At 34.4% G+C, this 26,538-nt stretch overlaps 1 protein-coding gene across 2 annotated transcripts in view; it reads right to left on the bottom strand.

Annotated features, from left to right (window-relative positions):
- The window catches only part of LOC142978812 (limbic system-associated membrane protein-like), a 47,793-nt gene extending 22,621 nt beyond the window's left edge, over nucleotides 1-25,172 (bottom strand). The window contains exons 1-4 of one of the 2 annotated variants that reach the window (XM_076123395.1): nucleotides 25,016-25,172; nucleotides 24,091-24,391; nucleotides 15,188-15,315; nucleotides 8,836-9,043 (exon numbers count right to left, since the gene is read on the bottom strand). In XM_076123395.1, coding sequence (XP_075979510.1) covers nucleotides 8,836-9,043; nucleotides 15,188-15,315; nucleotides 24,091-24,181 — 427 coding nt within the window. In that variant the 5' untranslated portion in view covers nucleotides 24,182-24,391; nucleotides 25,016-25,172. Of the gene's footprint in view, nucleotides 1-8,835; nucleotides 9,044-15,187; nucleotides 15,316-24,090; nucleotides 24,392-24,971 lie in introns of both variants that reach the window. The other variant, XM_076123394.1, reaches the window with a different exon arrangement.
- Nucleotides 25,173-26,538: the final 1,366 nt, after the last annotated feature.

A 26,538-nucleotide genomic window follows, 5' to 3' on the forward strand; every position in this document is an offset into this window, starting at 1 on the left:
GCCCAGGACAGTCTTTTAGAGCGAATTTATTTAAAAGTTTCGTCTATTTTGAGGTCAGAATAAATATGTAATGCGTCGGGTTAAGCGATACCTGACGGGATTCGGTGTCTATTAATAAATTTTGTAATAAATGTGATTGGATTTTTCTGACGGGTTTATTTTGTAATGGCAATACAGATCAATCGAGATTGGTTTTGAGTTGATCTGTGGTTTAAATTAAACTGATTTTAAAATAAAGTTGTATGTTTATGTTTGTTTCAATAAGTGATGTCATATAAAGATCAATTAACAAAACAAGACAGCTTTTCATCTGATGGCAAATCTAAGAAACGAGGGTAAAATATTCTCAGAAATCTAAAAAACTCAAACGTAAAAATAACATAAAACAAACGTCGACCATAACTCAAACAAAATCAGCACAGAACTAAGGATATTACAAATAAAAAAGGGCCCCAAAAGAAACTAATCGAACAAACCGAAGTGCCTTCAATATGGTACAAGTTGGAAATTGGAAAGCGACGTTTCCTTTTGAGTCATGCAAAGCGGAGGCGCGAATAAAAGTAAATTGCTAAACTTAAAGTATACTGCGGTCAGGGCGTAGTGTTGTACCGAGACCTCTCCGACTATTCGAGTTCACTCGAGTTTTATGACCGACTAACTCGACTGTTTGTTGTTTGATAGAATTTTGCGGTGTCTAAGTTGTGATTGGGTAGGGATTTTGGCGGTTTTCAATGTAGTTCGGATGGTATAACTTTGTTTATACATATACAATAAGGACGTGTTAAATTGAATTTTGGTCGGCGTAAAATTGATATTCTTATATGCTTTGTAACGCTTTTGAATAAAAACGAAATACCTAATACTCATATTTTATAAGCGAAACTATTAAAATGTCGTAAAAATTATCTAGTTAAAGTATTTTTGTTAGCCTTTTGTGTCGTCTGCTTTGCAAAGGCCTCCTCTCTTTCGTTCAAAATCTGTCTGTCCTGTGCCATACCTCGACAAGATGGAGCCAAAATCTATTTTTTTAGTCGAATATAAAAGTCAACACCGTTATTATCATTAGTTTAGATGCCATTATAAATTAACAACGAAACATTTGACCTAAATTTCAGTCTTGAACAAAAACGTAACAACTACAACAAAATATTGTACCATTACAAAAAGAACAAAGAACACTTAAGATAAATAAGTTTATTAAGCTAACAACTCGGCAACTCGAGTGTTACAAATAGTCCCATCACTAGCACGTCAGGAAACTTTCTGTACGGACAGTTTTCTTTTGTGGGTACGTGTTAACACGGTGACTAGAATATTTTCTTTTTTGACGTATTTTATTAATAAAATTATAATACATTTCCCGGATGTCCTTTGGAAGTAGGACGCGGTTTGTGTTTAATAAAAGAATTTGTTAAGGAAATGGTGTTTTGTGGTATTCAAATCTTGTTGGGATTCCGGAATAGATGTATTTTAAATAATTATTTGTCATTACTTCAGAAATTAATATCTAGATTTGAGGCTCAGAATGGCGACTTTTTTTTATAAACTTTTCTTGACTTTTCTTTCTGTTTTTAAACTACAAAAGTTGGAATTCTTTGGTCTCTGTGAAAAAGGCATGATTTTTTGTATGTTTGTCGATATTTTTAATAGATTAATCATATCATTTATTACGTTGATACATGTTGTTTCTTTTTTTATTAAACCTCATAAACAAGAACCACTTTTTATAGGGAAAGTTACCTTTTAACTTTTCAAACAAAAAAAAAAATCTAAATTCATATTATGTATGCATGTCGTTAATTAATTCACATGCACTTATCTACTATTAGTTAATACTTTTTACTCAGTAACTGCCTCAATGCAAATGCAATTAAACTACAAAGTTTAATACAGCCTTTCCAATATAAGTTGAATGTTCGTATAAATATTTTACATGTTCCCACTCCTAGTCCCTTGAGTACACTTTGTCACAGCTGAAATTACAAATGCATAGTGTTGCAAGTAACGAGAAAAATGTATGAACATACAGAATTAAATGCAGTCTGTTTAAAAAATATGAGTTAATGTCAGTGTTGTGCTTTGTCCAGCAACTGGTCATTTTGGGTTGCTCGATTATTATTTGATATATTATGTGTATGCAGATAACGACTGTGCCGAAATGTCTAGAAAACCAATAAAAAAATCCAGTTGATTCCAGTATAATTATAAAATAGTAAGTAAGTTGCTGAAAAAATATGTAAAAAATAGCATCTAAAAATGCTTTATTATAAAAGTATTCTTGCCAAAATAAAATGTGTAACTTTTGCAGTAGTTTGCCATACAATCCTTCCCTTACTACTATTCTACTACGCCCTACATGATTTAAAATGCTGATTCGCTATATTGCTTACATTTATTTGCTTTAAAATGAGACAGTTAAAAAGACATAAGAACTTAATCACTTGATACAAGTATTGATAAAAGCACTTGACAAGTAAACAGACAATAACCTGAGCTTACAAACCGTATCTCGATTCAACGAAGTTTCCGTCTATCAAACACAGTCCATTCGATTCTCATCGTACTCCGGTTCAAAGCAAAAGCAATCTTAAAGTTTTCACACTATTATGTTTCTATATATCTGAGTTACGTCTGTCCCCCACTTCAAGTGCACAGATGGAGTTCTACACAAACTTTATTTATACCAGTCTTGCTAGGAAATGTTTAATGTTGAATTTTTATTCCCCTCCCTTTGAGACGCGTCGTGTGCCGCTTTACTTAAGAATTTTTCATTTTAAAATGCAATATGTGTGCCAGTGTTTGATGTGCCATTTACTTTTATAAATATATAGGAATTTAAACTTCAATCTTAGTTTACTTGTTAAATGAAAGGTTAGAAGGTAATATTTTAGAATCTTGTGCAGTTTTAAGCAGTGTTCAAGTAAGTTACGTTGGTAGAGAATATTTTACAGGCGAGCACCGCTCTGGTATTCGACAAAATTGTTGAATTATTTAGGTCTAACCTTGTGGTTGAAAAAGCTACTAGTTTAAAATGTTTAGCAACAGTCATTGTTCTCTTGTAGAGAGATCTGTATCGCAATTCTATACAGTCGGTTCTATGGAGTATCGAGAGTTTGTCATGTTAGAATGTTTTGCAAAAATAGTTCCTACGGCGCCCACCAGAGGAGCCGATCCGATTTTTTTTACATTTGTCGACAACTAGCCGGTATTAGAGTGGTAAGAAATTGTCTCTTTGGTCTCAAGACCAGTGATATTAGGTCTTAATCCACTAGCCAAACGCGTCTTATCATTTTTGTATTATATCAAGCAATTTTCAAAAGAAATATATCTTAAGTCCTAAAACTAATGGAATAGTTTCAGCTAAGTAGGTGTTCGCAAACACTTCAACAAAACCTCAGTCGGTTTTGTTGTAAATTTGTTCCGATCCCCGATCAGCTTGCGACATTTAAGTTTAAAGATTGCGTTCTAAACTTAGTTTAATAAGTTTTAAACTAACTCAAACCCATTGCCTTGGATTCGCTGTTTCTAGAAAATACTGTTTCAAGTTTATATTTTTATTGTTTTCGGAAGACTTCGCTATGACATCTAAAAGCAAAGGCTCTTTAGAAAGTTAGATCAAAACTGCTAACATTCATTTTTATTTAAGTTTATGCCACTTCATTGTCATAAATATTATAAATAACTAGCTGACCCGCGCAACTTAGCTTGCGTCACAATAGAGAATGGGTCAAAATTTTCCCCATTTTGTAACATTTTTTACTGATACTCTGCTCCCATTGGTCGTAGCGTAATGATATATAGCCTATAGCCTTCCTCGATAAATGGGCTAATCTAGCACTGAAAGAATTTTTCAAATCGGACCAGTGGTTCCTGAGATTAGCGCGTTCAAACAAACAAACAAACAATCAAACAAACAAACACTTCAGCTTTATAATATTAGTATAGATTAGTATAGATAACAACGCACGCTATGTAGATGATCGCGACATAGTCGTAGCTTCGATTCGTACAGGTTAAAAATTACATGTTCATCTGCTTGGTATGTTTATAAAATTTTAGAGTTTTATAAACAGTTAAGCAGTTCAAAAGGTAGAAACCGAATTTTAAGCAGAATATGGCTAGATATGTTTGTCCTTATAGTTTTTGCCGTATAACCGCCAATGCAGTTGCCTCTAGTCTTTGTCTACCTCTTACCCGCTCACTTGCTTTTGGCAACGATTGTTTCCAAAAGTGAACATCCCTTGATTGCTTCTGGCAACAATAGTTTCCAATAACCTTGTTTTACTAAACGACTCTAAACTTTATGTTGTAGTGCAAAAAGTCCTTGTGAAACGTTTTTAAACCATAGACTAATATATTATCCAACCTGCAAATACAAATTGCCAACATTATAAATCTAATTCATAATCCATAATACGAAGTGAAGTTGGACATCGCCATTTTGCCAGCGCATTGTGCGCTAGGTTTCTGTAGGTTTTAGGTGTTAAAAATATTTTATTCCACATATAATATATTCGTATGTCATTAAATGAGTCAAGTAATTAACTAATTTTATAAATAAAATAAAACACTATGCCCTTGTGGATCTAAGTTCTTAGTAAAACGCATTAATTTCCATACAAGTAGGTAATATTTTGGGTTATCAAAGTTTCAACTTTTCAAGGTACATTGCAAAATACGAAAACAAGATCTATTAAAAAAACAGACACTATGTTTAAGCTAGTTTCATTGGCTATTCAGAACAGTCAAAATCTTGGAAATGCACCTCTTGTGTGGGTTATAAATATTTTTTTTATTACGGCGCGTCGAACGCTCTGGTGCAGTCAAAAATCACTGGCAAGCGACCCGCTTTTTCGTTTTGCGCCGGGCAACCGAGCGGTTACGGAAAAATAGAAAGAAATTGCCTATCAAAATTTTTGATCTGCAATAATTTTACCAGTGGTTAAAAGAATTCGTCTTTTCTCTAAAAAAACGTACATCGCTTCTTATCTCTCGCTATTGACATAAAACGCGGGCAAAGTTGTTTCATTTTACAAAGAAAAACTTCTCCTGTGTCTCAAAGATTACAGTAAAAACGTTTTCACTGCTCGTTTTATTAAATTGTAAGAAACAGTTTCCTAACGAGGCATGCGATAGTGTGAAAAAGTGTAACGTTCGTTCCTTTGTTGGTACAACACTAGGTTTGTAGCGAGTTCTCTATCTTTTGTGCTTTGTCCAGTAACTTGTGTGGAGAGAGTATATGAGCGCTTAGATTTATAGTTTTTTCATATTTGAACCGCTTTTTAACACTTGAACTAAGGAATCTTGTTTTTAAAGGAGAGTTTTTTAACCCATAAAATGGTATCGTAAAACACTATAATAACTACTAACATATGAAGAAGTTGCAATTGTCTAGATTGGGATTATAATTGTATAACTTTTCTCTTTATGGTTCGCGATTTTAAAAGATCTTCTATTAACCTACATATGTTGTAGGTATGGTTTTTGTATTTGAATTAACTTCCCTATTTCAGAAAGATACCCGTGGCAAAATATCAGTCCGAAGTAGATTTTTACTTATTTACTTTATTTGGAAACTACTAAGTTATCTGTAATCAATTTGATCACGATAACACAAAACCAATCAAAACACTTAAAACACCAATCACTAAACCAAACAGTCAAAACTATTCGATAACAAAACATCCACAAACCAATTTCCACGCACACGACCGTAAAATCGAAGGCTAAACTTAATCAAACAATAATCCACGGAGCGATTACCATACGTTACCAGGCTTGTCGACCCAAGTGACACCGAGGACCAATAAAGCTCGAAAAAGTGCGAAATTGAAAAAGAAAGAGAGAAGAAATCCGGTCATGCAAATACCGAACGAACACAAAATTGCTAAACTCTTCGTACACTTTGAAATTCCTTCATAAATTAGCCAGAGTTGGGAATGAAATACGATTTCAATAAGCTCGTTGAGAAAGACAAGGTTTTTTTGAATTGTGGATCGGTAACTGGGTGAAACAGGGTTTGTGGGAAGTTTTCTCGTGTGTTTTGTTCTGTAGCACGATTGTGGGACGTAAACGTTGTTGAAACAGTATTATATAAAGTAAAAAGTTTGAAAAATTGGTGTCAGCGTATTGCTAGCACTCTAAATGGGGCTATGCTAACAAAACTTTGTATTTTTGAATATTTTCGGTAGGATTTTCGAATCACTGTTGTAGTTATTCAATGAATAAAGTGACAAATGTAGGAAAACGTGTCATTCTCTAAATTATCTTGTAGTTAGATACATATCAGGAGGTATGATAATATTTTATAGTCACTGGTATCTTTAAATAGGAAATACCGACATATTAAAACCTAGTTTTTAATTATAACACTTAATTTTTCCGCGTTTTGTTTGGGTTCCTTCATTTAGAATTTTAATTTGCAGCGCTGTAGGCGTGATATTAAATATAACTTGTATTTATTAAGATCATGTCAAAGTAATATAAAGATACTTATTTATAGCATATTCTAATTAAGGAAAGTAATTTTGTACTTTTTACGACAGACGATTCCGATACAGACTGAATGTAATCTCCTAACAAAGACGACTTTTAATATTATTACTTTCATAATATTTGACAGTATTTATGGTGTGGGTGGTTAGTATATGCAAATGCTGATCTTGAGGTTCCGGGTTCTGTTCTCGGGTTGAGGTAAGTTAGTAAGAGGAAAGTTTGACATTTAAATGTACTGCCAAAATAGTTCCTACGACGCCCGACACAGGCGCTGATCAGATTTTCATACAAAATTTTTCGATAGCCAGCCGGTTGTCGAGAGAGGTATGGATAGTGTTATCAAAATTGCCAATCTGAAACCTAGAAACCACAGATATAAATTGCCTAGAAGTCCGATTACCGGCATTCCTTATTCATACAAGCCTCTCATTCCCAACATGTCACCGTGCCCATTTTATTTCTATTCCAGTTTCTGGGGCATGTAAGTCAGTAATCGATCGCGTCGAAGGGCGGACCACACGGGTGGAATCCGATTTTCGCACTCTATTATAATTTTAATATATCTCTTGACCCCAGCTTTGAAAAAGGTCGGATGTAATATTTTTGGTTTTCGATTTTTTTGTTGTGGTGAAAGGCAAATTGGTGTTTTGAAATAGTAGTTCATATGTATCGGTTACAGTACATTATTTATTAAAGCGAAATAAGTAACGGTAGAAAAAAGAATATGAAAGAAATTAAGATCAAAGGTTTCTTAGGAAACAACCATTAGATATGATCTACTAATTTTGCTGTGATGTTAAATTCGTTACATTTAACCAGTACCTTATTCACAACAAATGATAAGAAAGTTACACATAATAAATTGAGTTTAAGTAAAGTATTAATATTTAAAAGTTTAAGGACATAGAGTTAACCTTATTTAACACAAGAGCTCATATTTCAAAATATAACTCAATTAACCTTTAAATCACCTTAAAAATACCTAAGCAGACAAAACGCTCCGTATATGCACACGCGATCCGAGAAGCCACACCTATCACTTAAACTAAGTGACCCATATCTTGAAGAAGTTTCGTCTAATCTATTCCAAGTCGGATTAACTTGGCTTAGTCACGACGGTGGACAGCATACCCTCGTGTACGGTGGATAAGCCCCCCTATCTGTCACTTAGAATAGATAAAAATACGTTTAAGTAGCTGCCCTTGCCCTAATTGCTTGATCTATGGCGAGGAATTCTAATTTCGGAGACGGTTACGCTTTTGATTAAAGTCTGGAACACACGGAATGGTTGCGGGTCCGGACTATTCCATCACGAGTGAGGTGACTTCAGAAGCAATCACTAAATTTTTTTTTACCCATTACTGTCCCACTGCTGGGGAAGGGTCTCCTCCCAAACGAGGGAAGGGTTAGGCCTTGAGTCCACCACACTGGCCAAATGCGGGTAGGGGACTTTGCAAATTTTAGGCATGCAAGGTTTACTACTAATTGCCTGAAGCAAAATTAAAGCGCATCACACACAGTGGTGGCCCTTTGCGGGTCGGGTGCATAAATATTCAGTACTATTAAAATGATGGACACGTATCTGTGTTTGGATACCAACTATGTGTGTATAACGGTGCAACACGTGCACACGACCTTAGGTGCAAATCCCGCGCGTCACTAGACCTCGTCCTCTACACAACTGTTTCAAATTACACATGCTTTAACCCGTTTTGACCCACACCTGACTCGCAAGCGCACTGTGTGTACTACGCTTAAGTTTCACTTCAAGCAAAATAGAAATAGATTTAGTGATTGCTTTCAAGTGTTTTTCTTTGCTAGATTTCGTTTCAACTGTTCGAAAATAGTATAAGTGTAGGTGGAAAAGCTGATTCATATAATTACGTACTGTTTGTTCGACGTGATTAGTTTTCTTTGTAAGGAAAATGAGTTTTGTAATCAACGCATTGATTTATTTGATGTTTCTATTTTTGTTTTGAGCTGAGTCATTTTATAGACTGTGTATCTGTTAATGTGATGTATAAAGTAATGTACTAGTATTATAATAAAAATGGAATGTTCAGCTCCCAAAAAAACATAGACCCCTTTAAAAAAATGCAGAACCAAAGACCTAGAGTTCTGTGCTCTCTTAACCTTATCGTGGAACAGTTCCTGGGGAGCTGCAAACTCACAAAAGTAGCATTTATTGAACTTCCTTTAAACTTCTTCGTCTTTGCAGAAGTACATACAGAGTAGTCGGAAGGTATAATATTTTACCTTATAGTATATCAGATAAGTCTATACCGTTCCACTGCTGGCAAAGGCTTACAGTGGAAAATAAATAAGCAAAAAACAACTCACCATAAACATCAATACAACCAATCTGCCACTTCATATTGGGCTGCGTGTTGATCTGACACATGTAACAGCCGCGGTCTTCAGCTCGCAGGGGCCTGATCCTCAACTGCCAAGTCCTTGGCGCGTCCAGGTGCACTGAGTATCGAGCACCGAGGACCGCTCGCTCGTGCATTGTGAGGACTGTCTGGTCTTCTGCTCTTAGCCAACCGAGCTGTGGAAGAAAGACTATAGTTAGATTGGGTGTCACAGTTTGTTAAGTTATTGAGGACGTATTTTTTTTTTTGTATCGTTTGCCTGTAATATGAGAAAAAGCCTTGCTTTTTGTTTACATGTAAACGGCGGGTTAATATGTTCTTGTAGTAAAATAATTATTGCACTAAATCAAATTAACTCAACTCGCGAATCCTTGTAAACTGCAATCGCACACTCTGTCTGTTTTTAATATTGTATTAAGGAGATACTGTAAAAAGATTTAAGCATTTTTACTCCGTCGATTTTTTGATGGACAAATAGTACTGCTAAAACAAGCAATGTAGCAGTCACGCACTGTTTTATAATACTCTCGCTAAAATAAATGTTCTCAAAAAACACATCGTATTTTTTACTGCTTGTGTGAAATAACAGATTTTTACGGCAGCTAGTGACTGCGTTGAGGGATTTTTAGAGAATCCTCTTAGAAAAGGTGAAGTTCGCTATTGTTTGCGAAACCTTTTAAACAACGCCCCTTATCATTCCCTCCCAGGTGGCAGATTAGTTCTAGTTTTTACTCCATCGTAGCTAATTTTAATCGTTAAATATTATGCTGGAAAATATTCACCAAATATATTTTACACGAATATTTTAAGGTTTCATCTCGTCACCGCAAAATAGTTGGATTTTCAAGCGAATATCAGGAATTCGCTGACAAAATTATGAATATTTTATTTAATTTTCCATTAAATCTGACTTTAAAATTTCAGGAAAGTAGGTTGTGGTTTTTAAAAGTTACTCTAGGAAAATTGTGCTATTATATTAAAATATACGAGTAACTTAACATTCATAAAAAAATATAATATAATGTTTTTGTTTTATTCTATTTGAACTAGGAGTAAGGAAAGGATTTACCGGTGTTAGAGGGTTTCTCGTGATCAAGTAATTTCCGACATAAAAAGTAGTTTATGTTAATCAGGGATAATGAACCTATTAACTTGAGAATTGTACGAAGCTGTACTTTAAGCAAAGGCGGTAACATAAATTACAAGGGAACTACTATCATGATCATCTTTATAAAAGCCAAAATACAAAGGTTGAAGGCCTTTTTAAAAACATAAATTCTTTGGAATTATTGCCAGCCAAATTTCATCTAAATTCGACGGTCAGACAGACTTGTATGCGTGTTTATATATGAGAATATAAACTGTGAATAAATGAAAAGAACACAATAGTTTTAATAGAGATTTAAAAAACGAATATGAATAAATCAATTAGTAGTATTTTTATATCAGGTTTTTTATCCACCCGTCCTTTAAGAACCTGTGCCATAATCTGAAAAGTTACCTGCTAAAGTAATATTTTTGAGCTTCAACGACGTTACCTTTGTACGCCTGTAGATAAATTAACGAAAACCATGATGATTATTTTATTTATTAAGTAATATTCTGGCGACTATTAGTTTAATTGATGCTCAATTTTACCATACAAACAATACATAATAATATAGCAAAATTGTGCGTAAAATTATGATATTAATATATCAACTGTTCCTTATAAAGCTTATAAAAAACCGGAATCAAAATGTCGGATTGTATGACGGTCCTTTCTAGGTCAGACGCACTGGCAAGTCTGCGACCCTTCCAATCCTTTACGTTTAGCCCTTATCTTTCATTGTGATACATTTCTTCGCTGTCAAAATCCTTCTGAAGGACTTATCGGAAATATATCTTCACGGCTTGATTTGTTCTACGAGAATATTGGAGATATATTTTTGGTCCAATTTATTTTTTGGAGAAATATGATGCAATATGCAATCGTAGACATTGTTATAGAACTATATTATCTTTGTAATTTATTCTTTGTTTCTGTAGCTAAAAACTGCGTTAGTATTTTTTCAAAACAAAGTACATTATTCCCAAAATTACTTTTGGACACAAAAACACAAGATTTTATTTCCAACTGCACAATACTGTTAGAACAAAGCACGTTAAACAATCCGAACAAACACATTCATCATCAAAGCATTAGATTTTATTACGAAACAAGATAAAATCACGCCACAGACAAAAGGAACACAGCGGCAAAAGAAACAAAGACTAGAGGTGGCATTCATTCGACGTGTGTACTGGTATTAAAATTCACATCGCGGAAGGCGCACTACTATTTTCGTGCATTGTTATTCTTGGCATAGAGCAAAGGTATCTAACAACTCTTAATGAAGGATAATCGGTAAATTTTTGCGGCTCTAATTGCTACAGACAAAGGCAGAATGATTTTGTTTCCAATGCCCGTTTTCCGTAAAAGGGCGCGGTGATTATCGTGTTGTTTTTTTTTTCGTTTGGCGGAATCGTTGCGTTTAAAGTTGTGTCGGATTTACAACAGGCTTGTTATAAACGCAATTGTTTTCGGTGAGAAGGTGTGATTCAATTATTTCATCATTACCTAAACATTATCCTATAACCAGTTTACCGTTTATGATTTATAACTTACCTTACCCGCATACAAGGTTTGTTCTCAAAATGATAGCCTTGACTCCACTCAGCCCTGCGTAGGTTAGTTCTTGAATTAATTTACCATGAATGGAAATCTTTAAAAAAATACGTTGCATTCAACGTTAACACCAGTATACAATCAATGAAAACACGAGATTTATTTTCATTGGAAATTAAGAGTATGTTATTGTGTTGTGTGTTAACCCTAGTTCGTAAAACTATCTTTAAGTAACACTACATAACATTATTTTGCAAGCAAATGCATTTTATTTTATATTCTAACAGACGCCCTAATTGTAACATAAAGTTCAGAATAATTTATGGCTTTCTTTCACTAACTTTTGTTAAAATAAGCGTAAAAAACACAGCCATTATCGCTATTCTTTTTGTAGGGGCTTCAAAAAATATATTTGCCTGTTAACACTGTGAATTATGAATTGCTACTTTAATTTTATAATACCACCTCCGAGGTCCTTTGAAGTAATTAAAAGAAGTGTCTCATTTTAGTAATAGTTTGTTCGAAGGCGTTATAATTTACGTTTATGGAACTGAAAATTGGAAGTCTTTATGTTTACTATTGTAAATGACACTAAAAATCTCAAGGTATGATAAAAATTAGGATATTTTTCTCCTTTAACAATGTGTGTACTATACCTATGTGAACACAATACTAATTTAAAAATTGTCCCCTTAACAATCAAAAGCTTAAAATATAAGGTGGCCACGCCACTACCATTGCATTGGGAGGTCGTGGGTTCGATTCCCACGCGGAACAAGAATTTGTTCCATTCACAAATTGTTGTTTCGGGTCTGGTACCTACTTTGTGACCGTTGTTTTTCTGTTTGTATATAAGACCTCGCGAGACAAGAGCAATACTTAGTGAAGGAATTGTCTTGAAAAATATTATACCTATGTACAAAAGTAGGTAATAACAATCACTGTATTTTTATTCATAGACACATATGAAACTGCTGACCAACTGGTCCAGTATATTTATATTAGGGAAAGTAGGCCTTCACCGTGTAACTTAGAAGTTGGGCAAGGCTTAGAAGTTAAAGTAAGCTTAAGTATTGCTCGGTTAGTACGTGGCGCTATACTTGGGAGAATGTTCGTGTCGATACACTTGAGTCCGTGTGGTATGTTAGAAATACTCTGATGAGACTTCTTCTAATACTTATAAGAATAGTTTTAGACATATTTTCATAGATACCATTAGCCTTGCTGGTCGTTGCGTTATCATTAATGTCGAGTGTCCATTTTGATAACAACGCAAACATGAATTTTTAAGATAACTATAATGTTGCATATTTGTTACATATATTTTACAAGTCCCTAAAAATTTGACCTGCGATTGGCCCTTAAGTAATGTGACAATATCTACATAATATAAACAAATTGTCATCCAAAGTTAAGTTTCAATAAATTGTAGGCATTAATAGCAGAATATTGGCCACCGAGTTAAGTACAACTTATAAAGGCTACTTTATTTTCCAAATCTAGGCTCAAAGCGGTGTAAGGTTTGCTTTTTAGCCAGTAAAATAAAAACTTAAGCTACCATGAAATAAATAAATACTTGCATAATAATAAACTTCACGGTTCCAACGGTAAAGAAAACATCGTGATGCATCCTTGCATGCCCGAGACTTCTTTAGAATAGTTCTTAAGGTAAGCAGAGTCCCCAACCCGCCCTTGGCCAGCGCGGTAGAATCATGGCCCAACTCCTCCCCCTCATTACAGGAGGAGACCCTTGCCCAGCAGTGGGACGATAATGGTAGTAAAGATACAAAAAATATACAGGGTGTAAATGACAGCTAACCGAAAACTTTACTGGTAAGTTTGTGACACTGTATGCGCGAAATTTACTCCAACGATATTTCTCGGAAATGATTGGTTCCCGAGTTAGTCATTTTTGAGCGTTCAATGTATAGTGAACAACGCGATGTATCTCCGCGCATGCCTACGAGATTTCTGGCGGCGGCGGCGCGCTGATCGACGACATGTCGCGACGCGTCGTAGGTACATACGCGTACCACCACGTCTATGCGCTCACTAGTATGCAACGCTATCATTAGATAACAATCTTATGTATCGTTTATGGTATCGTAAGTAGGCCCGTATGTTACAATAGCTCATAGTAAAATTGTAAGTAGGTAGGTACCTACTTGGCTTACGTGAAATCAAACAATAATAGCAAAACGTAACCAATAATAACGAAGTGCTAAAACAAATTGTTATCAATGTCTATCAACACGCAAATACCTGGTGTATGGCGAGAGTTTGAGTACCTTTGGATCCGGACGTACAGGTGCAGAGCACGCCGTGCACTTCCACGTGCTTCACCATACATAACACATCAACATTTCTTCCTATTTACGAACACAACTGCACTTTGAAAACAATAACAACAAAAATAATAACAATAAAAACACTAACAACTCAAAACCGGAACAATAACAAGTAATAATAAACAGCAGTTCACACACGACACGACAAATAGGACATAACGAACGACACCGGTGAAGAGCTTCCGTCTTCCGCGAGCGAATTGCTCGAACTATCGACCAAAGAGAGCCGCCGGCGCGGGCGCCGCGAGCGACGAGTTAGGATCCCAGCGAGAGATTAGATTCAATAAAATATTGATGTGGCATTACTATTTTTACTTGTCACAGTTGTTACTCGTTGCATTGTAGTTTTATTCAAATACCAAATAACATTACAAACATTATTGATGTAAGTTTAAAAAACTTTGATATTTATAACATAAAATCAGCTTAAAGTAAATAAAATAAACACGAAACGTTTATTTAATTAAACCATAAAAAATGTAGGTACATAACAATGATAACAATCAATATCCATTAATATTCTTATCAGAGAAACTAACTTATCATAATTCATAATCCCCGGAGAATTACTTAGCATCCATTTTGTCGCATCCCATCTATGTAACATCCACGCGCGGTCGCGGCGTCACGCGTCACTACGGCCATCTACTTTTCGAGTCGCACCGCGCTTGTATGAAGTATGAATGAGCGTGTAAATATCGAATAGAAATTTGCAAGAACAAATGGAACAAAGCGACAATACATGTTAAATTGTTTATTAGAGATTTTTATAGCGCTAAAGAATATCAATAGGATTTTTTGTTGTTCTGTATGTATTTGTACGTGTAATAATAAGATATCACACATTTTAAATCTTATGAATTTACCTTTTATCGGAGAGCGGGATAATTATGTAATTTTCATTTTTAACATAGAACAAATACTAAGTAACGCTGCATACTAGTGAGTGTGAGGTTGACAGCTGTGTGCGTAATCGTGTCTGTGTGGCGCGCGTAGGTACGCGGCGTGACGTCGACCGTCGCGGCCGGCCGCCGCCGGCGCGGTGTCGTTGGCCGAACAGCTGATAGCGAATTTATACGTTGTTTTAATCCATTGCTGTTTTTTGTGAAAAACAGTAATATGACGGTTTTTTTTTCATATTCATGTTGCATTGTGTAGTATTAACGAAATAATACCAGAAAAAATAAAAAAAAACGCATAAAAAATCGGAAAAATCAAGAAAAAACCGATAAAAATTTTCAACGCCATAAGCACCAGAATCGTGTCTAAAGTCATTTTTTTTCGTTTTCGGTAGGCTGTCGTTTACACCCTGTATATAAACTTACTTTATGTTTCCCAAGATTAGTGACAGCACAACCGAGTACCGCTTCTCTGCCTAGAAAAAACGTGTGGTTGCCGATCGGCCGCTCAAACTCGGGCTCCTCGGAGAATTTCTTTGTCGTCATTTGAGAGTCTGAAACAATAAAGCAATATACTTTTAGCGAAGTTTTACTCACACTACTTACAGTTCTAGTAATATATCAATGTTTTGTACGCTATTGTAGCTGTCGTATTGTGCGTGTGTGAGTGAAGCTCTGGTGACTTTTAGGTTAGAAAAAATACGTTTGAAAATCAACACAAAAATAGAGAAAATGTTACTTATATTATTAAATAAACATCCTTAATGATACGAAACAATGATTTAAAAAATATACGACAAGATGAACAGAATGAAATAAGAGAAGTTCTTAGAGATCGTATCAGATGGCGTTCTTTACGTGCTCGTCAGGTGTGATTTTAGGAACAATACAAAAAAATAATTTACGGACTTACCGGTGAATAATTAGTACTTAACGTAATGAAATGTCTTTATAGTTACAACGCCACCATCGGTTTTCTTTCACGTAGAAATGAATTAGAATAAGAATTGTTCGCTCTCTTATTACGCAACTATTTTCATACTTTTGTGTCATAAATCTAAAGGTTTCTCTACATTTGAAAGTCTGAGTTTAAGAAAATGTTTTCAAGGAATTAGGTTTTTGTAAGGTTGCTTGTAAAAGTATGTATTCGCAGTGTTTTTAGTGCATAAAGATTACTACGTTCCCTTTCAGGGTTGATATTTAGAAGAAAGTATAGAGTCTATGTTTAATTGCGGGTCATCATAAATTCCCATACTAAGTTTTATTAAAATTCGTATCGTGATTTGGCTGTCAAAGAGGAGCTCGTGGCTTAGTTAACAACAGCCGCGCAGATCGATCTCTGAGGTTAAGCCATGCTTGCCGAGGTTGATTTGTGGATGGGTGACCATCTTATACACATCGAGTTCCTCCGTGTTTCGGAAGGCACGTTAAATTGTGGGTCCCGGCTGGCATTTTCGAAGATCTTTAACAGTCGTTAACAGTAGTCAGAAGCTTGAAAGTCTGACAACCAGTCTTACCGAGGGGTATCGTGTTATCCCAGGTAACTGGGTTGCGGAGGTCAGATAGGCAGTAGGCAGTCGCTCCACGTAAAACACTGGTATTCAGCTGCATCCGGTGAGACTGGAAGCCGACTCCAACATAGCTCGGAAGAAAGGCTAAGCTGATATATATATTTGGCTGTCAAAGCGTTACAGACAGTCGGAATTTCGTATAAATTAATACAACAAATTAAAAAGCAAAGATACCCCGCCGTGTCTGTCGGTCTATTTGCAAAAAACCTCAAAATTTGCAATACTGGTGTTCATACGGTTTCCTCCAATAGACAGAGTGATTCATGAGGAAGGTATTTTTGTATTATTTATTAAACATTTGTTTTAATTATTTAAATCTTAATGATGATTGTTCGACGTGTCTCTAGATCGGTTGGAGAGAATAATAATTACTGCTGGGCACTAGTAACCTATGAATTCCGGATTCGTCTCTGTACCACTATGCAGAAATAAGGCCTATAATACATCTGCATATTAATAGCTCTTTATCGGATGAAGGTTCAAAATAATTTCCATATTCAATACAAATACGATATTATTTTTAACTAACCCTCTAACGTTTAGCAAACAGCCGACGATAGAAAACTAATTATTTTTTTATCAAACACAAACTAGTTAACACTTCAAAGTTGCATCAGGTCTCACAGACCCAATCAACCTAGATTTATTTTACTTTTTGCAACGTTGTGACGTCACTACAGGTGTTGTACTTAAAAAGTCTATGGAATTCAATTGGTTTTAGACCAACATTTTGATATTCAAAATGTTTTGGGACCTAAAATATTGGTTGTTGAAATAATGATGATTTTGTCGTAAAATGACTAAAAATAAAAAGGTTTATCAAATTATCATCATTGGTTGTGACTATCTATTGGAGATAATTCACGGGGCAGAGGTACATCAGCAACGAAGAAACATCTTCGTTTGTAACTCGTTGTTCGTAGTAAATGGAAAAAAAAATATTAACGCACTTTTAAATTGTGATTTCCGTAGAAGTAGAGTTTGGAAATATACACCTACTAAATATCATGCCAGTAAAAATAACTGCATTTAAAAGGCGTTAAGTTACCCATCTCTGTGCGCATCAACGCCAATTTGATTAGGAGTCACAGTGGTTGCCATGGCCGAAATCAGAAAGATAGATAGAAAGGCCGAGAGAGAGAGAGACAGAGAAAGAGAGAGAGAGAGAGAGACAGAGAAAGAGAGAGAGAGAGAGAGAGAGAAGTTAACCATGGCGATGATATAAGTAAGAATATAAGTAGCACATCTAAAACACTGCACAAACATAACATACTCATTAGTATTCTGCGAACACAAGTGATTCAGTGTTCACTATTTTGACAGCAACCGCAGAGTATTTGCATAGATCACTTGAAAGTTTCTCACTTGCTTTAGTTTTCACGTTTCTAGGTCTTCCTACTATGTTTCTTAGGAGTTGTAGAGCGGCAGTATTTTGATTTCAGTTTCATGTAGTACAATTCAGTTTTGTGAAGGAATAACTGTAAAAGTATTCTTTACATTCTCTCTTTCTTAGTTTATATTTTAACCCTACAAAATGTTGTCTGACTTTTTTCATTTAATATTAAAAGTACCTAATATTACCAAGTATGTGCTTTCTTTTCAATAGCAACGCGATTTTATGCATTCGGTATTAACGACTATCGAGAGTTTGACATTTAAAAGGCACTGCAAAAATAGATAGACACGCTGATCAGATTTTCATACAAAATTTTTAGATAGTTAGCCAGTTGTCGATAGTAGACGTAAATGGCCTTTTGAAACATTACATCTCTTGCTCTTTTAAAAAGGCAACACCCACACAAAGAATTGCTCTTGTGTCGCGGGGACTTTTACAAACATACAAACAACGGACACAAAGTACAACCAGACCCGAAACAACTATATGTCGACAGCACAAATAATTGTTCCGTGTGAGAATCGAACCCACGACCTCCTGATGGAATGGTAGCAGTCAAAATCTCTTTTAACAGTGACTATCATAAGTTTCAGTATTTCGTCTAAATTGATAAATAATTTGATTTAGATTTTTCATCATAAAACAGCCCTATATAATGACTATTTTACGTAGTATATTTTATAATCATATTTACCACACATAACATTTATTGTGTTGCGGTTAGTTAACAATCATTGGTCAATCCGTGAACGATAATACAAAACTACGTATTATGGTAACTATGTATGTTGTGCTAAATATTTGTGAATTGCTCTAATATAATTAAGTGGCTGTATTTATGAACGCAAAACTGGAGTATTTGTTTATTATAAATTATAATATATTTTAGCCGTATTTTAGTAAACACAAATTTTTACTTCGGTACTTGTTGTTTTGTTAAAAATAGCTGGTTTGAAATCTATACAAATGTGTTTGTTTTGTTGTTTCAAAGGAAAATATCTGAGTCAGGTTGGATAGAATTAGCAAGATACCTTAATAAATACGATAGTATTTATAAAGGTATCAAAAAAGGACAAAAGCAAAGGAGACATTTTCAACAATTATATCCACGACTGAAAGTTAATTACAAACAAAACTGGATAAAATATCTAAACGGAGCTTAATTTCAATAAAGACTTAGATTACACGGAATCCAGTCCATAAATCACTGAGGCATCAAAACTTTCGTTTTTCTAACCCTGAACAAGATATTCCACTCAGATAATTATAAAACATTTTAATTACAAAATGTGTCCCAAATTCTTAGACGGAGTTGAGAGCACTAAGGACCCACTCATACAGTCTCCTGCCATTATTATTCGCAACTTGAAAGGCATCAAGTAATCAATTCCATTCAATAATGAACTCCAAAATAACCTGTAAGCGATTCCTAACTCTAACTAGTTTGAAACAAAGTTGAATATCGGCCGCCGATTACCCATCGTTGATGAGGCGAATTAATGCTTTCGTTATTACTAACCCAATTTTGAAGTCGGTATTTTACAGGTAGTTAGCAAATAGATTATCTTTATTTTTTGTATAAATTTCTATTTTATGTTGTAATTTTGTTTTAGATAAAAAATAAACTGTTTCATAATTTTCCGAGTCTATTATGAGACGTTAACGGATTATTACGTCCGTCTCCATTTAATTTAAGTGAATAATTTATTAGTTAAAAAGGTTTTTACTTTTACTCTATTGTAAGCTTTCTTGGGTAAAATTACGTTATCTATAAATAATACTACTTCGTTCACAATAGTCTTATGTTAATACTTATCGCAGTTATACCATGATTGAACGGGCAGGTATCTTTAGATCACTACATTCAATTATTACCGATTCACAATTAACATATTGTATTATTTTTTACCCTAAAATGACAACACATTTCTTCTCACAAATTAAAAATATGTTTAACACTACAGTAGGTTTCTCTCTGCCCAACTTTACCTCCTATGTAACTCACAATTCACAGAACCATAGTACCATATTGAGTATCTTATTAAGCTTCAAAACCATAACTTTGAGTATTCCTAGAACGATTAGTTGTTGAAACCAGTACCTCGATAATCTACCACTATCGACTACCGACAACCGGCTAGCTATCGAATTTTGACATTTAGAATATTCTGCCAAAATATTTCCAACGACACCCGTCAGAGGCGCTGATCAGTGCCTCGATTCTGTATTACTATCGACTACCGACAACCGAACTGTCATCGAGAAATTTTGTATGAAAATCTGATCAGCGCCTCTGGCGGCTGTCGTAGGAAACATTTTGGCAGTACATTCTAAATGTCAAATTTCGATAGCTAGCTGGTTGTCGGTACTCGATAGTGGTACAGAATCGAGGTACAGATTTTCATACAAAATTTCTCGATGACAGTTCGGTTGTCGGTAGTCGATAATAGAAGAAAATCGAGGCACAGAATCGGTTGGAAACTGCAACAGTATTACCGTTTTGTGCTATTATTGTCCCGATCTTTGCGATAAGACTCTGACGTCAGTGCACTATTGGTTTTTCCACACGAAGCTTGGGACCGTTCAGTTCCGATGACTATTCTATTTTTATTTACGTCATTATTTGTTAAAGTTGTTTGTGTACCTATAGTTGTCACAAAAAGATATAATAAAAAAAAATGCAACTTTCGAAGCTACAACATTCACGTTGTTACTGTATTGCTTTAATTTTTCTTTGCGTAAAACCAGATTTGCTAATATAATAGCAAAATAATACATGAAAAGATTAATACGAATTTTAGGCTTCTCAATTTACAGCAGTTCCCGATGTACTGTTCAAATAACAATGGGAATATTTTATAAAATCTAATTGTTACGGGTGTAATTAGCTCAGTCGGACAGCCAGGCTGCGACTTCAGCCAGTGTAACCTGTGCCTAATCGTCAGATGTACTTAGACTTAAAGAATAGGTTGTGGACATTTTAGTAACTAAATTTAACATCACATTAAACATTTTAAAGACCATTAAACAAAAATTTCTAGACACAGACGAAACAACGTAACCCCATCATAAAGGTATTCTACCCTTATAAATCTGGGCAATAAAAGAAAAAGCTTTAAAACAACAATAAAATAAGTTATATAAAAAATGGTGGTGTGACGCGGCACCTGTCACCAAATGCTAATGCATGGGATTCACACAAAAACGCCCGCGGTGATCTTAGGGAGTGTGCAGATTTGATGACGAAATCCGCTGTTCGGATTTGACAAGGAAAGGGCAAAATCTGGTTTACGTTGTGGAGGTTTTATTTTGTTTTCTTTGGGTTTTCTTTGTGTAAGTGACGGTTGGTGTTGAACATTTCTCGTGTAGAATAATGTTAAAATATATTCAAGTGTATTAAAGAGATTGCTATCACATCTTTTTCTAATTCAATATATTTATTTATTATTAAACTTTTATGAGAACTAGATCTATATAACGCTTTTAACTTAACCTCCCTAGACATCAATGCATTCATTCGCACACGTATTATACAAAATTGATATAACAAATTACAGACTTTTGTAATCGCTTAAATTCCGTAATCTTTACTAATCTTCATGCAGTGTAAACTCTCTACAATCGGCGTAACATTTTGCTATGGTTTGCACGATTTATTCGTACGTACTATTTGCTCGCTCGATTCCGTCAGGCGTTTCGCCGTCTACGAGAATTGAACCATTTGTTGTTTGTGTCACGTGCTTTTAAGGTTTATTGAGTAAACAGAACACGTTAGAAATATTTATTGCGAGGAAATATATTCAATTTCAAATAATATAAGTTTTGGAGTAGCTTGGAAAGTACCTAGTTTAATAGTGAACATAAATATCTTTCTACGTGCAGAATTTAAGCTATTAAACTCTAGCTTTTCACTGTAGCTTTATTCGTTTATTTTATTTTGAAACCAGTCCGTAATAAATTAATAATCATTTGTATCTTTTTGTGTTGTAAGTCTCTTGTAAATGCACAGTATATGTCAGTGATTATAGTCGTTGTCGCAAGGTGACTGTCTCTGCAATAACAACGACTTGCACGTATGTTTGTCCATCGTGTGGCAATAAGAATCAATACTACTAGTGCCGGAACTTCAAGAAACATCACAGTATACAATACTAATATGGCATATATCGTGCAGCCGCGTAATATGGATCATCTGTAGTTCGATTCTCTATAACTAAATTTTAAACGTAAATAAAAAAATAAAACCGCCTCTACCGGGGTCCGTTAGAACTATTTTGCCAGTACATTTTAAATGTCAAACTCTCGATACTCGACAGTACAGACTATACAGAATTTCGCTACCATAATATACATTTTCTGTACAAACCGTTTTCCTACTAACTAGTCGTGTGTGGTACAAACTCTATGCTAAAATATTCCTTGTCAAATAAAGTGTCTATCGATTAGCACCGTGCGTGCCGCCATGCCCATTTTACATAGCCCAGTTACATGTCGTAAACTGCACACCTGCGGGCATTTAAATATATTGAAACAAGCATCTGTAAGTGACTTTACACACGTTTAATGACGTCACGATAATCTGTGGAGTTTCAGAAGAAATATTTTATGTTAATTGTCAATAGTGTAGTTGTTTATGAAGTGTAATAATCTTTGATGCAGTTGTTTTCATAAGCTATAATTGTGTGTACTGAAAGTTCTGATTGTTTAATAGAATTTCCATATAAAACCATAAGCTATAGAAAAATAAACGAATTGTGTGTATGTGGCTATTTGTAAATTGAGTTTTTAACAATTTAACACATAGGTACATTTTATCACAAGCTATTCAGCCGCTTTCATTCCACTGAGTATGACATCCAAATGTGAATAAAGACAAAACATTTTCATTATAATATTAGGTACAATAATAAAAATAACAGACTTAACAATTATCTAAAAGTTAATCCATTTAAATAAAAATTAACAACGTAATTTACAAAAATAATAATCTTAAGCCGACATTAAAATTCCAAAATGATTATCCATTAACAAACCTAGTGGTTTATCTCCTAATTTAACTTAACTAAGTTAAAAGTAAGTTTGTAAGTGGTGCTTAGCTAAGTTAATAAGATATGAATTTTAACTGCCCACCCAAAAAGCTTCACGCTAATGAATAAGTTTACTTGAAGCTTATTCGGAGCTTTTCTTGCGGCTTCCGTGACGTTGTACTGCGAATTTCAGTTTCAAATGGAGCTTTTGCACTGACGTAATGCTTTAGGTTGTAAGTTTCATAATTTTATTTTACAAAAGGTTGGTATGGTTTTTTAGACGGCTGTGTCTAATATAGAGTAATGTGGTAATTACTACTAGCTCTTACAAGTAAATATTTAGTACTAGGCCTTGTTGTCTAAATGACATAATATGTTTTGTTTGTTCGTACAATTAAGTACATTATTGCAAGTAAAGTTCTAACAAAATACAAGAGTTTTTCTATTCAGATTGCTCAATCACAGAAGCTTTTAGTCAGCTATTATTACATCTTAAATGATTCCTCTCTAAAATTACTAAAAGTACTGAAATTAATTGTTTAAAAACCTTACACTAAATGAAAACTAAAAAAAGGTCTTCATTTCCAACACTCTAAAATGTAAAGTATCACAAAAAACAATGAATTTTAAATCAAAGGAGATTACATTTCAAACAGAAACTAGAAACTGATTACATTGAGTAAAAAGGTTTCAAAATGTTTGTCCAAAAGGTTGGTCTCAAATAGGCCAGTCTTTTGTCAAACATTGGTAACATAGCTCTCATCAATCCACCTTCCAAGTACACCGATTTGTCAATCACGTCCCTTGGTCATTACGACTCCTATGGGAGGGAAGAGAGGTCTATCTATAATAGACCCTTGAGGGACTCATTACAGACCTCGAATTGATGAGATACAATAGATGAAATGTTATGACTGACAAAAATATGTTTACAATATCGTAATTTTTTTTTATTCTGAGTTAATTATATCGATGTTACTTTCATATATATTTTACGTTTGCTTCAGACAGTTTCACAAATTCTGCTGATTCTTGTTATCAAAACAGGTAGTAAAAATATGGATGAAAAAAAAACAAAAAACTTTTGGTAATAAGTAGCTTTTTGTAAGGGAACAATTTATCGGCTTAACATATCTATTGGTTCAGTAGTTTTAGACGGTTAAACATAGCAGACAAACCAATGCAGTTAACATCGCATTTGAGAAATGTGAATTATTCAAATACAAAAACAAAAATCACTGGCAGACATGAACTGTTTGTCACTATTGACCATTGTAAAAGGAAGAAAAAAAAGAAAAGTCGAGACTACAGCCTACGATAGTAATAAAGGCTTACCTTTGAGCGCCATAGTCGGTAACAAAGCCAGAGCCTGCAGCATCGACCAAAAATAAGTCTTTCCGTTCCTCATTCCGTCTTCATAAAGCATTCACACGTTTTTCACCCGAAACAGTACATTTTCAACGTTACGTCACTGTTATGCGTGTTCATTTAAATGTTCATTTATTTTGGTCAGGGTTCATTTAATCCGCACTCGTTCATTTATTTTCGACGTAGCGTGTGTTTACACGGTGAGTATTTTTGTAAATTTATTTATTGTTTTTAGAAATTATTAGGTTTTATTGTGCTATTGTTAGTACTGGAAATAAAAATAAAGATTAGAACTTTGTAGCAGACAAAGTAACATTTTCAAAATAATAATTCTTGTCCAGATAATACTAGTACCGACAATGGGTATTCCGAACAACTTTAAATTTGTTATTCATAATACAACAACATTTTTTCTTAAACAATAGAAATTTACTTTAACCGTAAATACTGAATTGCTCTACAAAATAATCCAGCTTTTGATTAACGAAAGCTTTGTACTGTGTTTGACATTAATTGTATCAAACATTTTCTTAGAAAAGAAAAATAAATATAATTTTCTTGATTCAATATAAAGTTCTCAAGATTGCACTTAAAGTGATGGCCAAGAATAAACTGTGGACAATATAAGGAAAGTTCTTGAGTCCCAAAAAGTTAAATTGTGTCGGTACCCGCTCCAACTTAATCGGAAAATAAGACCCATAATACAGTTTTCAACTATCGTCTCGAGTAAAGCGGTTTTCCTACTTACTTCTCCGAGACGTTTTGTTGCGAAGATATATTTTACTTAGACGTCTATTTGTGTATTATACTCTTATTTGTAATAAAACAAAACCTTTGTAATTACTCACTTAAAAATGAACAGAAAAGGACAATGAAATTAAATATACAACACCACTAATCACTGTGCACTGTATGTCCAGTCCGGTCATTTAAAACGACAGACGCGTTCATTTAAATATTCATTCATTTAAAAACGGAAAAACGCAAGTTCGTAGACGCGGACATCGCAAAGTATCGGCTACGAATCAGAGCGCGGAACGTCCTCGCCGTAGCGGGTCTCGTAGCAAACTGGAGCGTAGCGCTACGGCGCGGCGTAGACTCGACGTCATGAAAAGGTTATCGTTCAAACCCTTATACATTGCGCCTTTTGCATGAATAGGAATACGAATGTGTCATTTTTTGCTTCTGCTCCGTTTTATGTTACAAAGAATGTTTGGATTTCTTGCGTAAAGCCTGAATGCCTGGTGCAGTAAAAGTGTCTCGCACAAAGGAATACGGTTGTGAATGCGAGTACAAGGATTTTGTTCTGTTTATTTTTTCAGACGGATAGTTAGTAGACTTGTTGGTAATAAGAGTGGATTTTACTCGGCGAAACCATTTGTTTGAGATGAAGAGAATATTTTTACATCTATTCATATGAAAATGAGATTTTGAATGAATTAAATTATTTGTATTCGGGTGCTTCAAATATCTTGGGTATACCAATCGACATTCCGAAATTAGAATAGGATCGTTTCGCCTTAAATTCATTTAAAAATCTTTTGCGTTTGTATAAGTAAGTGTATTTACAGGCTTCGTAATACACGTTTGTTGAATGAAAACTAGGTAAATTAAACGGCAATTTATTGAAAGAGTGGAAATACTGCTGTCAAAACATTACTACAACCGTTGTTACTTGCATTTTTGATTTTTTTTTGGTAATATGCTTATTCACCAAAAATATTTCGAGTTTGCTCAATGAAATATTATTGTATAGCGTGAATGCGCTATTTAGAGTTGTTAAGATTTAAAATTAGAAGTTTCACAATTTTTTTCAAGCAGTGGATTAAATGCCTAGCTATTTTTATATTCTTGGAGCTAATACCGCAAGAACGTTTGTTAGATGTAAAATCTCTCTTTTCAAATAAACAATATAACAATTTAACCTTAAAAAGCAGGCATACATTCAAAATTCAGTATGTGGCTACCCATCTATAGAATGTCCGCCATAAGGTTGCTCAACCTGCCGATCGTTTATCGACCGGTGAGCGCAACGAGTTATGACCGCCTCATATTAGCACGAGCTGATAAATAATGTAATGTATGTATTATTTACATCATTAATTCTATTATTTTTAATTGAAACTAACATAAGTGACTTACTTTCTTTAGAAAAAGAAAGTTAATTCCAATAATTTCTTGAATTTGTTTTACCAACACTTTGACATTTTGATTATCGACGCACGAATATTTCAGCACGTAAGGACATTAAATATAGGCTCTCTACAATACACCAATTTCAACTCTATATACAAGACGATAAGATTGAAATTCGTGTGAAGGATAATATGATTAGTTTAGACCGTTTTATCGCCTATAAAGGCATACGTTGAACTATTTGGTATGAATTTTTAATAAGAGTATAGTATCAAAGGT

Source organism: Anticarsia gemmatalis, chromosome 15, assembly GCF_050436995.1.
Source record: "Anticarsia gemmatalis isolate Benzon Research Colony breed Stoneville strain chromosome 15, ilAntGemm2 primary, whole genome shotgun sequence".
Classification (NCBI taxonomy): Eukaryota; Metazoa; Arthropoda; class Insecta; order Lepidoptera; family Erebidae; genus Anticarsia; species Anticarsia gemmatalis.